This window comes from Populus nigra, chromosome 14, assembly GCF_951802175.1.
Source record: "Populus nigra chromosome 14, ddPopNigr1.1, whole genome shotgun sequence".
NCBI lineage: Eukaryota > Viridiplantae > Streptophyta > Magnoliopsida > Malpighiales > Salicaceae > Populus > Populus nigra.
Window position 1 is genome coordinate 14,851,633 of NC_084865.1, and position 13,994 is coordinate 14,865,626.

Genomic DNA, 13,994 nt, shown 5'->3' on the forward strand with positions numbered 1-13,994 from the left:
AATGAGGACAAGCACAAAGTCGAACGAGTCACAGGTCTCTTCTTGCAAATCACACCTTCATTCATCCTCTTTGTCTATGCTTTTCGATCATGATGGCTCTTCCTAACTCAATTCCATGCCTTGTTCAGTCTCAGAAAATCCCTACTCTTGTGTTTGCGATCTCCACCTTGTTCCTATATGCAAACTCACTTTCCTTCAACTTCACCAGTTTCAGTCCCAACATGGCCAACATATCCTTCCAAGGCGATGCGTTCTCATCCAGCGATGTTCTCCAACTCACAAAGAATGCTAAAGATAGTAACCTCACTGGCAGTGCCGGGCGAGCTTCGTATTATAAGCCTGTCCGTCTCTGGGATGCCAAGACACGAAGGCTTACAGACTTCACCACCCATTTCACCTTCGTCATGAAAGCAGTAGACTCGGGATGGTATGGCGATGGGATGTCTTTTTTCATTGCACCACTAGACTCTCCGATCCCGCAGGATTCAAGTGGCGGGTTCCTTGCATTATTTAGTCCTCATACTGCTTTGAGTGCCTCCAAAGAAAATCAAATTGTTGCTGTTGAGTTTGATAGCAAAAAAGATATTGAATGGGATCCTAGTGATAATCATGTAGGCATTGATGTGAACTCCATTGTGTCCGTGGCTAGTGTCGATTGGAAAAGCAGCATTAAAACTGGATCAAAGGCAAATGCATGGGTAAGTTACAACTCCACTACCAAAAACTTGAGCGTCTTTCTAACTTATGCTGAAAACCCTGAGTTCGGTGGGAACTCTACCCTTCATTATATTATTGATCTTAGGGAGTTTTTGCCTGAATGGGTCAGGATAGGTTTCTCTGCTTCCACAGGTGATTGGGTTGAAATACATAACATTTTATCTTGGACGTTTGAATCAAGCTTGGAAGTTAGTGATAAGAAGAAAACAGGATTAGTTGTTGGTTTAGCTGTGGGTATTGGAGTTCTGACTACTTTTGGGGTAGGTGTGTTATGTTTTGTTCTCTGCTGGAGAAAAAATAGGACACGCTGTGAAAAGGACAATGAGGCCATCGATGTCTCCATGGACGATGAGTTTGAGAAGGGGACTGGGCCTAAGAGGTTCACTTACCGTGAACTAATTCGGGCAACCAACAACTTTGCGGAGGGGGGAAAGCTCGGAGAAGGAGGATTTGGAGGTGTTTACAAGGGATTGTTGAACGAGGGTACCATCACAGAAGTTGCAGTTAAGAGGGTGTCAAGAGGATCAAAGCAAGGTAAAAAAGAGTACGTGTCAGAAGTAAAGATCATCAGTCGTTTGAGGCACAGAAATTTGGTTCAACTCATTGGTTGGTGCCATGAAAGGGGTGAGCTTCTTCTAGTCTACGAGTTCATGCTCAATGGAAGCCTTGATTCGCATCTCTTTGGAGGACAAGTCATGTTAGTCTGGAACCTAAGGTACAAAATAGCCCTTGGCTTAGCTTCTGCCCTACTGTACCTTCACGAAGAATGGGAACAATGTGTAGTGCATAGAGATATCAAGTCTAGCAACGTTATGTTAGATTCGAATTTCAATGCCAAACTTGGTGATTTTGGTCTGGCAAGGCTTGTGGACCATGAGTTGGGATCACAAACAACTGTTTTGGCCGGCACCATGGGCTATTTAGCTCCCGAATGTGTAACGACAGGCAAGGCTAGCAAAGAATCAGATGTCTATAGCTTTGGTGTTGTCGCCCTTGAAATCACATGTGGAAGAAGGCCAGTAGAAACCAGGCAAGAACCAAGTAAAGTAAGGCTCGTGGAGTGGGTATGGAACCTCTACGGCGAAGGGCAACTTCTTGATGCTGTTGACAAGATGTTGTGTACAGATTTCGATGAGCGGCAGATGGAGTGTTTGATGATTGTGGGATTATGGTGCTGCCATCCAGATTACACCCTTCGTCCATCTATAAGGCAAGTGATAAATGTTCTTAATTTTGAAGCTCCATTGCCTACGCTTCCTTCAAAATTACCTGTTCCAATGTACTATGCTCCTCCCATGAGTATGTGCAAGTTCTACTACACATCATCTGGCATCACAGCTGACTCCGAGAGATATCGAACTCAGTGTTCATGCAGCAGCTGCTCTACCAACTCTTCAATGTTGTCTGCAGGGCCTACAAAAGCTCTTTTGAATACACGGAAATCTGATATCTAGCTAGCACGCATGTTCCTTTTGATCTTCCCCGGTGTTTTGATGGGGAAAAAATTAACATGCCTCAATTTCTCTTGTTATATTGATAATAATGAAATTCTATATTAAAAAGGTTCTCTCGAGCGGACAAGAGTGAAAAGCCAAGTCTTCAACGCCATACAAAAAGTTCACTACCAAGCCCAAGCTACGATATGGTATTGCGGTGCACCGCAATAACAATTGATCACTGTGACGAATAGGAATATCTTCTAACCTTTATCCATGTGATGATATTGTAGTGAGATTATATTTTGAGAATTGCTCGTAGTTTCCGTGTGATTCCATTGAGATTATATTATTGGTGGTGGGAATTTCTTGACACCTTAACCTTTATGTGTTATTTGTACTTTCTTGAGGTTCTAATGATACAAAAACAAGCACCTTCAAAAGAGTTTTTCCTAAGATATAAGCAAAACAATTTAGAGAGTAAATACTTGCAATCTATTAGATACTTCCTCAAATTCACACCATCAAATTTTCCTTGAAATACGTCATCAGTCTGTTTCGAGATGCAGCAGCAACAGAAGAGATGCATGTTTGATCAGCTGTATAGAAATAAAAAAGGAAAATCAAAACGGGAATACTGGAAAGATAAATAGATGATGAAATTCTCATCATAATTCTGATATTTATATTTCTTCCATGTTGAACTCGTAGGCTAAAAACTCAACAGAAGTTTTTTAAAAAAAAATGCATAAAAAGGGAAGAATAATGCTGGTCATCAAGAGTTGAAACTTATTTGGTGGATAAAGTCTATATTACTTGACGCATACATAAATAAAGCAAACTCAGGAAATCAAAGTCCTGCGGCCCAGTGAACCCAAGACAAAAAAATGCTCTGCTCAGTGAATCACTCACATCCACTCCTATTGAATTGGTTTTTCCGACTCATGCAGGACCTTCACATTTTAATCACCCTTCGGAGAGGAAAGAAATGAATTTTGAAGACCCTAATTTACAATTTAGGGCTCTTCTCGGCTTCCAGCCGTTCACTCTCTTTCTTGAAGAATTCCATTTCTTGAAATAGTTTGGTCAGCTTTTCAGCATTCTCGTCCTGAATATGGGAGGGCACCTTTTCTTTATAGCCAGATGCGTTGATCATCTTCTCCAATTTCTCTTGTTGTCTGTTGAAAGTTTTAAAAAAAGGGAATGGACATGAAGATTCTATCAAATGACAAAAGACAGTAGTCTCTCAATACAATCTTTTTTCCCGTCTACATCTAATAAGGTTAAGTGAAACTACAAAAATCAACCATGACCAATCAGCAGCAGCACAACCAAGCCTCAAATGCCAAAGTAGTCAGGGTCGGCTAAATTCCAGCACTATAAAAATGTCAAATCTTTTCATATTTGGGTTTCCTAAAAGTGTTCCTTGTTGACTTTGAATAGCCAAGAGTAATAGAATAAATATTTGTAGAAATCCATGCCAGCATTGTTTTTTTCGACTTGTTAATTATTGTGTAAACTCCACTTCCTATTTACTTCAAACTTTACAGTTATGAACATTCCTGAAGGTTTATTACAACAGACTTGTACAGCACAGAGTGCCAAATCATAAGTGCATCTAGAAGCACCAAGTAGAAATACACACAGACATCAATGACAGGCTGTCCAGCACACACAAATAAATGACGTGCACATACACCTATTCGTACGTATATGGAAGTATATCCGGGTGCATTTCTAAATAGAAACATAGTTTTTGTTGAGAAGACAAGACTTACTTTTGTATCTCGTCCATTTTGTTTCTCATCTTCTCAAGCTCTGCTTCTGCATCAACTTTTCCTTCAGCCTGGAGATAGACTGCAAGATTCTCATTAACATTCTCAAATGCACATCCAGCTGGAGGGGCATCTTTCTCACTCAATAGAACCTGCAGGATATTTTGTTTCAAAAATGACGAATATTTGAATGAAGCAACCAAGTTTGCAAGCAGAGCTTCAGGCATGCTCATCAGCAATGAAATGATACTGTTACACAGGACATTTTTAGAGTGGTAGGTTGGTAAGTTTCATGAGAGTGCCATATTAAACTTCAAACCATGCAGCACAGCTGGTAGGAATTCAAAATGAAAACTAGACTAGCCTTTTTATCTGCTTCCTCACTTTGTTTTTTCAACTTGATATGGTGCAAGAATTAGGGTGGCTTCCAACATTCTTACATCAGCAATTAATCCAAATTAATTACATATATTAATTTAATTAAGGTAACAATGGAACATAAAAATGGGTTGGAATTCTTAGCACCTTTATTAAGTAATCTGAATTCTTCATTGCTTCTCACTTGGATAAAATCTCTACTTCTTAACTCTTGTAAAGCCAAAGAGAATAGAAATATACTATGATAATTTCCATCAAGAACTATAGTACAACACCAAAAAACAAGTCTTCACAAAGGTACTTCTTCGCTTGCATAAAGGTTGTGGCCAAGAGCCTAAGAGTAATTTAAAACTCCTGGTTAGTAACTTAAAACCTCGCTAGCTATATGCTGAAGTTCCAAAAGTGATAACATGTGTGGAAGGACTGCTCCTATCTTGAGCCAAAAAAGGGCAGGGGATTGAAGAATCACAACACTATAAACAATAAGGTAAAAATCAGGAGACTAACATAAAGCGAAAGTGATGGTGTACCTTCATAGTAGATAAAGTCGCAAGAGTTAAAATCTCCAATTGGTAGCTTGTAATGACCTTCGAGATATCTTCATTCAGGCAAAAAGCAAAAGCAGGTAGCCTGGGAATAAAGCGAATTATTATAGAACAAAGACTGACATTTTCAAATAAAGTAGAAAAAACTTAATAAGACACTACCAAACAAACACATATTTTCCATTCAAAAAACTATTCCAACCTGTTGCAAAAGTCTTATTTTCGTATTAGAGAAATCCCAAACAAACAGAGGAACAACACTATTGAAAGCAAATCACCCTATACACAAAATTAAACTAGTCTTAAACACAAAGGGGAACAATAAACTAAACTTGCATGCACAGTAGAAATTATTTTGAATGATCACCTTTCATTTTTTTGCTTCCCAAGCACCTTAGCCCTCAAGGACCTTAGACATTTAACAGTAGACTCAACAAGGTCCATTTCATATTCTACCTCTTCATTTTTCCAGGCCTATAGAGTGGAAAAGAGGGCAAATCATCAGAGAAAACTGAATTAACATTAAAAGTATGGTGCTGGTCCCACATTTATCATCATTGTGAGCACCAGGAAAGTACAACTAGAACTCACATCTTCAACTTTAGGGTATTCAGATATCATAATTGACTCTTTTCTTGTGTGGCCCCTGGCTGGAGGAAGGCGTTGCCACAACTCTTCAGTAACAAACGGCATAAAGGGGTGAAGTAATCGCAGTCCATTGTCCAGGCATACCCAAAGAGTATCTTGTGCAGAACTCCTCTCGGCAGCAAATGATGGTCCATCACCAGAAAAGTAAGGTTTGATTGCTTCAATAAAAACATCACAAAACTGATATTGCCACCATGAATACACAGTACTGGCAGCATCTGAGAATTCATAAGAGTTCATAGCTGACACAGTTTTGAATATAGCCTTGTTAAGTACAGATAGTATCCACTTGCAGCTTAAAGGCATTGCCTCCAGTGGTAATGTCAGTGGAGGAGTGTAATCAGTGTCAAGTTTGCTCATTGCAAATCGAACAGCATTCCACAGTTTGTTACACCACTGACGATATCCAACAACTCGTAGAATGTCCAAATTTATTTTGTCGGACTGGAAATAGAAAATGATGAAACCAGATCAGCAAAGATATGGAGGTGACAATAACAACTATTCAAATAATAGGAGCTAAATCACAAACATATCAATATGCGAAGCATGAACCTGGGCGGTATAGGAGACGAGAGCAAATCGAAGAGCATCTGCACCGCATTCAGCTATACCATTAGGGAAATCTTGCTTCTGTCCTGCTTTTGCCACATCCAGCTCTTTTGGATCCAAGTTACCTTCCTCAAGCCTCTTGTGCAGGCCTTCAAGGCTTACCCCATTTATTACTTCAAGTGGGTCAACAACATTTCCCAAAGACTTTGACATCTTACGGCCATGTGCATCTCGAATCATAGGATGCAGGTAAACCTGCATGGAAAACAAATAATCAATATATAGCTCAGAAGTAAAGCGATTTGGCAGAAGAATAACAACCATAACAAACTCAAACGAAATTTTAGATTTCTTATTTACTGACCTTCCTAAAAGGCACATCACCTCCCAGTTTAATTCCTAACATCACCATCCGAGCAACCCAAAAGAACAAAATGTCATGCCCAGTTTCAAGAACTGAAGTCGGATAAAATGCTCTTAAATCATCAGTATCATCTGGCCACCCCAACACTGATAATGGAAATAAACCAGAGGAGAACCAAGTGTCCAGTACATCTGGATCCTGGATCATCTGAAACTTCTTCCCAGAAAACTTCTGGCTAGCCTCTGCAAGAGCATCCTCCTCATTTCTAGCCACAACCCAGTGGTCATGGTAGGAACCAATTTCCTTCATTTCATCATCATCAAGTGTAACATACCATGCAGGAATACGGTGGCCCCACCAAAGTTGTCTTGAGATGCACCAGTCACGTATATTCTCAAGCCATCTGTCACAGCCATATAGATATATAAACATAACAAGGCAATGGACTGAGCTACAAAGTTAAAATGCAAAATGTGGTATAAAAGATTAGCTAGAGGCATCACGACATTAAAGCAATCACAATGCAAGTTGTAAGATAACATGTGTACAAGGAATAGAGAGGACTAGTCCTGAACAAACACCAATAAAACAAGATATCAAAAGCAAAGCTTAAGGATCATCTGCTCATATCCAGCTTTTCTTTCCCCTATTTTTAATTTCCTCAGATGCATACTCTGTTCATAACAAACTTATAAAGAGCAAAAAGAAGACATAAGAGAACCTTTTCCATTCAGCCAAATATTGTTTTGGAATAAATTCAAGCCTTGGAATTTCTCCATCCATTGCCACTTCAAGAGCCTGCTTTGCCATACTTTGGCAGTTAACAAACCATTGGGGCTTAATCATTGGCTCTACAACATCATTGCTTCTTGAAGAGAAACCAAGTCGCATCTCATTGTTTTTAGCACCTCTATACAATCCCTACAATGAAGAAATATGTTTACCGAAACAACCTTTACTGCCATAAATAGGCAAAACAAGGAATTAACATAATGACAGGGAAAAGATAGGTGCATGTGTGTGGTATGTATTTCCCTTGAGCTGTATCTGAAGGGATGCAAAGCAAAATAAACAGGTTGCATATCTATATATGAGAAATTGTTTTGGAAGAGAGAGAGGTTATTTATTTGACAAAGTCATTCTAATTGACATCCATTAAATTTTAAAACTGCACGAGATCAAATTGAACAGAAACAGTTATATGACACAGCGATCATACTTTTTTCTGTAATGCTTCCTTCACTGCCTCACGAGCCTCAAACCGTGGCATCCCTGCAAACTCTGAGCCAAGACTATTGATCATCCCGTCATCAGTGAAGATATTAATAAATTCCAGATCATGACGCTTCCCAACCTCAAAATCATTTGGATCGTGTGCAGGAGTGATCTGCAAACCATCATAAAATATTATACCACAGAGAGATTTAAAACAAATCAAATTTGACATTCTAAGTTCCAGGATGCAGTCTTACCTTAACAGCACCAGTCCCAAAATTAGGATCAACAAGAATAGCATCACAAATTATTGGAAGTTTTCTTCCATTAAATGGGTGAATTGCGAATTTTCCATGCAGATGGCTGTACCTTGGGTCATCAGGATGTATAGCAACAGCCGTATCACCCAGCATAGTTTCCAGCCGAGTTGTGGCAACCACTATCTCACCCAGATCTCCCTCCAGAGGATAAGCAAATGAGGTCAAAACACCAAATTCCACTGGTTCCTTGTTTCCAGGAACAGTTTGCAACTTCCTTTCTTTGATATCCACATAATCTACCTACAACAGAAAGGCAATTTCTAGATGATTAGAACATCACACAAAAAAATACACCCACGCTTCAATAAACAAAAATAGCTTACTTCAACATCAGATATAGCTGTTCGTAAGGTGCAGTCCCAATTTATCAGCCGAATATCCCTGCAAGAGAGAAAACCTCAAACCATTGAGCAGAAGAAAAGATAAATAGCATGAATTTTTTCAATGTCGTATGCAGCTGGACAATGAACCCTTATTTAGCTGAAGATATCAAAATAAATATTAAATAGTTAAGTTATGGTGAAGTCCAGTCAATTGTTCATTTAGATAGCAGCCTGGTGGTTCCATTTGCTGACATCAAGTTGTTTTATTCACAATCAAAGTTTCACCCCAGCAATAATACCTATAGATGAGACCTTCCTTGTACAGGCGATTAAATTCCTCTGTCACAGCCCTTGATCTTTTATCATCCATAGTAAAACACTGAAAAGGGAATGGGAGGGAGGAAAGTTAACTTTGGAAAAGAAATGCTGGTAATAACTTTATCCAGGGTACAAATTGATTTAGCAAAGTAACATTAATTTCTTAGATTGAAATGAAATACTGGAATAATACTCCTTTACCTCACGAGACCAATCGAGAGATGCACCCAACCGGCGTAGCTGCTTTAATATGGTACCACCATATTCATCCTTCCACTTCCAAACCTGCATATCAGAATGTCAAAAGACATTAAATGGGCATGGAAAACTTGATAAAGGACAAGGAAATCATGAGTGAGAGCGAGTCAAACTTACTTCAGATACAAATTTTTCACGACCCAGATCATGTCTGGTTAAGTGGTGATCACGCATTAGCTTCTTCTCTACCACTACCTGCAGATTACCATACACAAAAGCATGCTTCTCAGCTCACATAATTTGAAAGGTTAATCTTCATTCGAACAAGGAGGTCACATTTTTGTCGATCATATAAGCATATCAACAATGAGCACACATAAAATAAACAAACAAGGAAAGGAAATAGAGAGAGAAAAACCTGCGTGGCTATCCCAGCATGGTCCACACCGGGGACCCACAAGGCGTTAAACCCTGACATCCTCTTGAAACGAATGATAGTATCCTGTATACAACAAGAAGCAGAGTTGTTAACAAGAAGTACAGTAAAAAAAATGGAAACAAAAGAAAGAAGAAAGGTGGTAGCAGACCTCAATGGCAGCAGTAAGGGCATGGCCAATATGAAGAGCTCCAGTGACATTTGGCGGGGGAAGCACCTGCAGAGAAAAGAAATCAAAGTTCATAATAAAATAGTCTACAAACCAATAAAACTGTAACGATGATGATGATGAAAAAAGAAAGGTTCGCTTACAATAGCGAAAGGGGGTTTGGAGCTGTTAGCATCAGCTACAAAATATCCAGACTTTTCCCACCAGGCATACCATCTTTGTTTTTCGTGTTGATTGAAAGGAAGAAAGAAAGAAAGCAATTACCTTTGAGAAATCATCAAGGAGCATAAAAATGATAAGAAAAGGGAAAGATATTACGATTTCTCAACAACAGTGGGATTGTACTGTTTAGCCATTTGAGAGGAAAGCAACTTCTTTTGACCAAAAGGGGTGGTTGGATCTTCATAATCAAGAGGATTGTCATCGGCGGCAGAGGCATCTCGCCTAGACGAATTCTTCTTCTTTTTGGAAGCAGAAGAAGAATCACTTTGTTGTTGTTGTTGTTGTTGTTTGAATTTGGCAGCTTTCTCGGCAGCTTTAAGTTTCTTGAGCTCCTTCTCCTTAGCTTTTTCTTCTTTCTTCTTTTTACGCTCTAACTCCTCAGGGGTCATCATCTCCACCTCCTCCTTCACTTCCTCCTCTGACTGCTTTTTTTTAAACCCTAGCAAATATGCTCACGCAATAATATGCTGAGGACTCCAGTAGTCCAATGTTTGGATTTGATTGGATTCCCTCTATTTAATTTTGACCCATCATCATATAAGTCCTAAGTCCTGCAACCCAGCCCAGACCAATTTCTTAACTTACGTGACCTTCTTGGTCCATCTTAATTTTCATATTTTTATTTCTTAAATTAGATATCTGCACCATAGTTATTAAACTCGGCCGAGGGTTGACCTGTTCATAGGGCCGGATTTCAAATTTTATGGGTCAACTTGGGTTCACCTTGATCAACCCGAAAATTCACTCTTTTTTTTTCTTTTGAAAGTTGTTGATAACAGCTTTAATAGAAGTATCTTCCCCCTGTTTTTAGAATCAAGTAACGCATTATCACTTCATAATGAATTCTTTGCATAGCCCAAACATTTAAGAAAATTAATATTCTCACAACTTTGTAATTTACCTTCTCTTTCTGGTAAAACATGTTTCCATATTTCCCAGCCAAATGGCTCCATAAGTTACGGGGAATGCCCCACATTGCAATTTAATATATTTCCTGGTCAGCCAAAAATTTTGAAGGAAAAAAGCCCTAAACTTTTCCCTATCTCTACAAAAAAAAAAAGTCACCACTCCCCCTGGTTTTAGATTTTCTCTCCCAAAACCAGCCAAAGCTTCCCTTTTTGCTTGGCCAAAGCAGCTGCCACAAAAGACCAAGCCACAACTTCCCTCATCCCTCTTTCAGTCATCCTCGTGACCTTTTGGCCAAAACTAAAGAGCACCTCCTTCTTCTTTCCCAGCCGTCTCTGTCTCTTGGCTAAACCAGAGTCGTCGCCCACTGACACGGGAAACCGGTCCCACAGACGTCGTCTCCAACTTCTCCCATCTCTGCTAAACCAAGACCCAACTCTCTCTCATTCCACCAGCCTCCAACAGCAGCGTCCCTCACTCTCTTTTTCTCTCTACTGCTGCTAACAACAGCTCATTGTAGAGAAGATGATGAAATAAGAAGGGAAGCCAAAGGACAGAAACCACATTTGAAAAGGGAAAAAAACCACCGAGTCTCGTCCAGGTTCTCGGGTCGCCCGGATAAGGGGTCGTCCCGCCGGGTCACCCGGGTTTTACCGGGTTGTTGCACCGCCCGGTCTTTTAACAAACCCAGACCGGTCCAAGTCTCAGGTTCCAGGTCGTCCCGCCGGGCCAATCCAAGTTTGATAATTATGATTTGTACACATAAATTAGTGACAATGTTCAATAACAAAACAAAAACTAGCCAATTTGTCCTATCTTCAACTTCCAAATAAATTCAGCACAAGCCTTCTTATCGTGGATCTCTTTCTTCTTTGTATAAACTAAGTCGGTTATGCATTGTATTTTTTAATTATTATTTTTTAATATTAATAAATTAAAATCATTAAAAAATATCTAAAAAACATTAATTTTAATATTTTTCATTCAACTAAAAATATTTTAAAAGAAGATGAACCACAAAAACAGTTAATTAACTGATCAATTATTTAGAAAAAAAGTGAAAATAATATTATTTAGGATAAAAAAAGTGATCTTGTTTTGACTAGTTTTTTTTTAAAGATTGGCATCTTATAGATCAACTTAGGTTTTAACTAAATCATGTCAAGTCAATTCTCCGACTGATTTATTAAAATCTGACTCGATTTAGACTTTGGATCACAGATCAACTTGTTATATCAAGTTTTAAAACAACGCCATGTACACTAACATAATACAGTACACAACTTCTTATTATTATGGAGTGATATGAGTTAATATAAGCATTACACCCAATTTTATTAACCTTTAGGTCATATATTTATATTTTTATATATCTTGATGATAATACTAAAATGAAAAATTAGACTAATAACATGCTTGATTGAGACTAAATCTTAAACAGTTTATATAAATATTACATTAACAACCATAAAGGATTTTATGAAGAAATTAATGAAGACGTCCAGGATGCGAAGCAAATGAAAACTTAGAATTAAATGTTCATTTTAGTGCTTGTATAAATCCTTATATCTTATTTTGATAGCACAATTAAAATGAACTCAAATACTTTATTATACATGCATTAATAAGATTGATATCAATTTAAGAAATCTCTAAATAGAAATATGTAAAATCTTAAAATTTGTGGGAACCGGTTGACTATTTATTTTTCAGATATGAACACCTAGAAATTTATAGGAATTGATCACCTAATTGACTTGATCAATCTGAATCAATCGACCACTTTAGTTATCGGTGGTATTTTAATAGTTAGAAACAACTGGTTTCTTTTAAAGACTTATAAATTGCTTTCATTTTTGCTAAAATAAAAATGGAAATGAAAGAATATCCTACATGACTCTTAAACACTAAATTGTGAGAAACTATTTCAATTAAAATACATACAGGAAATCATCAATTTTATTATACTCTAAGTTGGGATAATTTAAACTTTTATATTCTAATACTAGAGTATTTATTCCATACTTACTATACTTCAAACACTTTTAAATATCCTACGTATGAGTGAGTGATCTGGGTGAGTGATTGATACACAAGTTTCAATTGTATTATACATATCAAGAGAGAATGTAAACAAAAATCATACAATTGTAAATATGTGAGAGTTTATATGAAAAATATGAGAAATTCTTAGTCATTGGAGAGGGACATCACTATCGCCGAGGTAAAATCTCGAAGAGAGATTTGAGTGATTCTTTTGAAAGTAGCCCCGAAGATATGGTAAGTTTTGAGGAAGTAGCCAATGGGGATTACATGAAATTGCTGGACTTGGATAACTCTGCAGACGAGGAGTGTTACAGGAGCAATGGAAATGCTTATGTCCCCAACTCTTCATGAGATAGGGTCTTCAGGTGCCGAAATATCTGCTAATAAACCCATACTTGTTGAAACCTTGCTTGGACGTTTACCGAGTGGAAAGGAATCTATAGTGACTTCTTCTAGCTCAGATGCCATTGATGTAGAAATTAGTTCCAATCAACTGAAAGACAGATCCTTTGGAATTTCCCGTGTTGATTTACTGCATAAAGATGAAGGTCCTGCAGATTCCTTTGATGTTCTAGGCAATAGAAGAGGCACCTGTAACACCATGGATTCTGGAAAAGTTTCTGATGGTCGGACCAGGGATCCTGGATCTGATTTGGACATTGAGATGCTGAACATACCTCGTTCTGAGGGCCTGAAGTTTCCAATTGAAGGTGAACTTGGTTCTACACATGAACTTGTTTGGCTCGCTGTTCTTTGGACATTCAAGCAGATTGTATGGCTCAAAAGATCTGCGTGCTCTTAAAATGGAAGGGAAAATCTTACCCAAGGAGAAGGCTTGCACATTTTTCACTTTACTGCTGCTGAATTTCTCTGCTTGCCGTTGGGGGAAATTTCGAAGCTTTTCGGATCCGGATTTTCTCCTCGGCTCAGATTCTTTTGCCAGGGAGATAAATGCAGTTGTTTCTGATGTTGAGGCAAGAAACTTGTTTGCAGAAGCATGTTGCTTGGATGAGCTGCGCTGCCTCGTTGAAGAATTCGTCCTAGATGGGAAATCGATGGTGTATGCAGATCTACCTTCTGAACCATTGAGTGGAGGTGATTCGATGATAGACATCCGTCTGGGTGGTGTAAATATAAAATCTGCCTCCGAATCAGCTTCATCCAATCTTTTGGTGGCAGGGAGCATCAATATGTGCAGCAATTGACCACATTGGATTTCTTTGTCAGGCTTCGGACAGCCTGCTGCGGGTGCACAGCTGTGATACTGTTTCTGCACTCGCTATTCTTCACATTTTTGCTTGCCTGGCTGGAGAGAAGTTTTTATCCCGTCATCCAGTCGTGCCGTTCATTGCTGCTTCTTGAATGTGCTGAAAAAAGGTTTAGAATTTAGTCATGAAATTATAATTATAAGTTTGATGAATGGCTG

The 13,994-nt window shown here is 38.5% G+C and overlaps 2 protein-coding genes across 3 annotated transcripts; one reads left to right on the forward strand and one right to left on the reverse strand.

The window, feature by feature from the left end:
* The first annotated feature begins 44 nt into the window (after nucleotides 1-44).
* Nucleotides 45-2,226, forward strand: LOC133672344 (L-type lectin-domain containing receptor kinase IX.1-like). Its single transcript, XM_062092730.1, has one exon. It carries the CDS (start codon nucleotides 90-92, stop codon nucleotides 2,169-2,171), a length of 2,082 nt encoding a protein of 693 aa, XP_061948714.1. The 5' UTR covers nucleotides 45-89; the 3' UTR covers nucleotides 2,172-2,226.
* Nucleotides 2,227-2,518: 292 nt separating this feature from the next.
* LOC133672434 (valine--tRNA ligase, mitochondrial 1-like) lies at nucleotides 2,519-10,108 on the reverse strand. 2 transcript variants are annotated; one of them, XR_009834852.1, is made up of 19 exons: nucleotides 9,713-10,108; nucleotides 9,538-9,610; nucleotides 9,377-9,442; nucleotides 9,208-9,291; nucleotides 8,967-9,044; nucleotides 8,793-8,876; nucleotides 8,573-8,652; nucleotides 8,274-8,331; nucleotides 7,888-8,190; nucleotides 7,635-7,802; nucleotides 7,137-7,336; nucleotides 6,416-6,818; nucleotides 6,055-6,306; nucleotides 5,443-5,943; nucleotides 5,219-5,325; nucleotides 4,837-4,936; nucleotides 3,932-4,080; nucleotides 3,066-3,331; nucleotides 2,519-2,752 (listed from the first exon to the last, which is right to left on the reverse strand). XR_009834852.1 is itself a non-coding variant. In XM_062092849.1 (18 exons), the coding sequence occupies exons 1-18, from the start codon at nucleotides 10,006-10,008 to the stop codon at nucleotides 3,163-3,165; spliced, it is 3,171 nt and encodes a 1,056-aa protein (XP_061948833.1). In that variant the 5' UTR covers nucleotides 10,009-10,108; the 3' UTR covers nucleotides 2,804-3,162. The 2 variants fall into 2 exon arrangements, 1 of the variants encoding a protein (XP_061948833.1); XM_062092849.1 differs by lacking the exon at nucleotides 2,519-2,752 and having other exon boundaries at nucleotides 2,804-3,331.
* Between the last annotated feature and the right edge of the window lie 3,886 nt (nucleotides 10,109-13,994).

Bases quoted from the DNA above. Each gene is read 5' to 3' on its own strand.
- LOC133672344 (XM_062092730.1), top strand. From the start codon at position 90: ATGATGGCTCTTCCTAACTCAATTCCATGCCTTGTTCAGTCTCAGAAA.
- LOC133672434 (XM_062092849.1), bottom strand. From the start codon at position 10,008: ATGATGACCCCTGAGGAGTTAGAGCGTAAAAAGAAGAAAGAAGAAAAA. The intron at 6,819-7,136 runs GTTCTCTTATGT...TGGCTGTGACAG, and splicing joins TATTTGGCTGAATGGAAAAG to ATGGCTTGAGAATATACGTG. The intron at 3,332-3,931 runs GTAAGTCTTGTC...AACTTTCAACAG, and splicing joins AAAATGGACGAGATACAAAA to ACAACAAGAGAAATTGGAGA.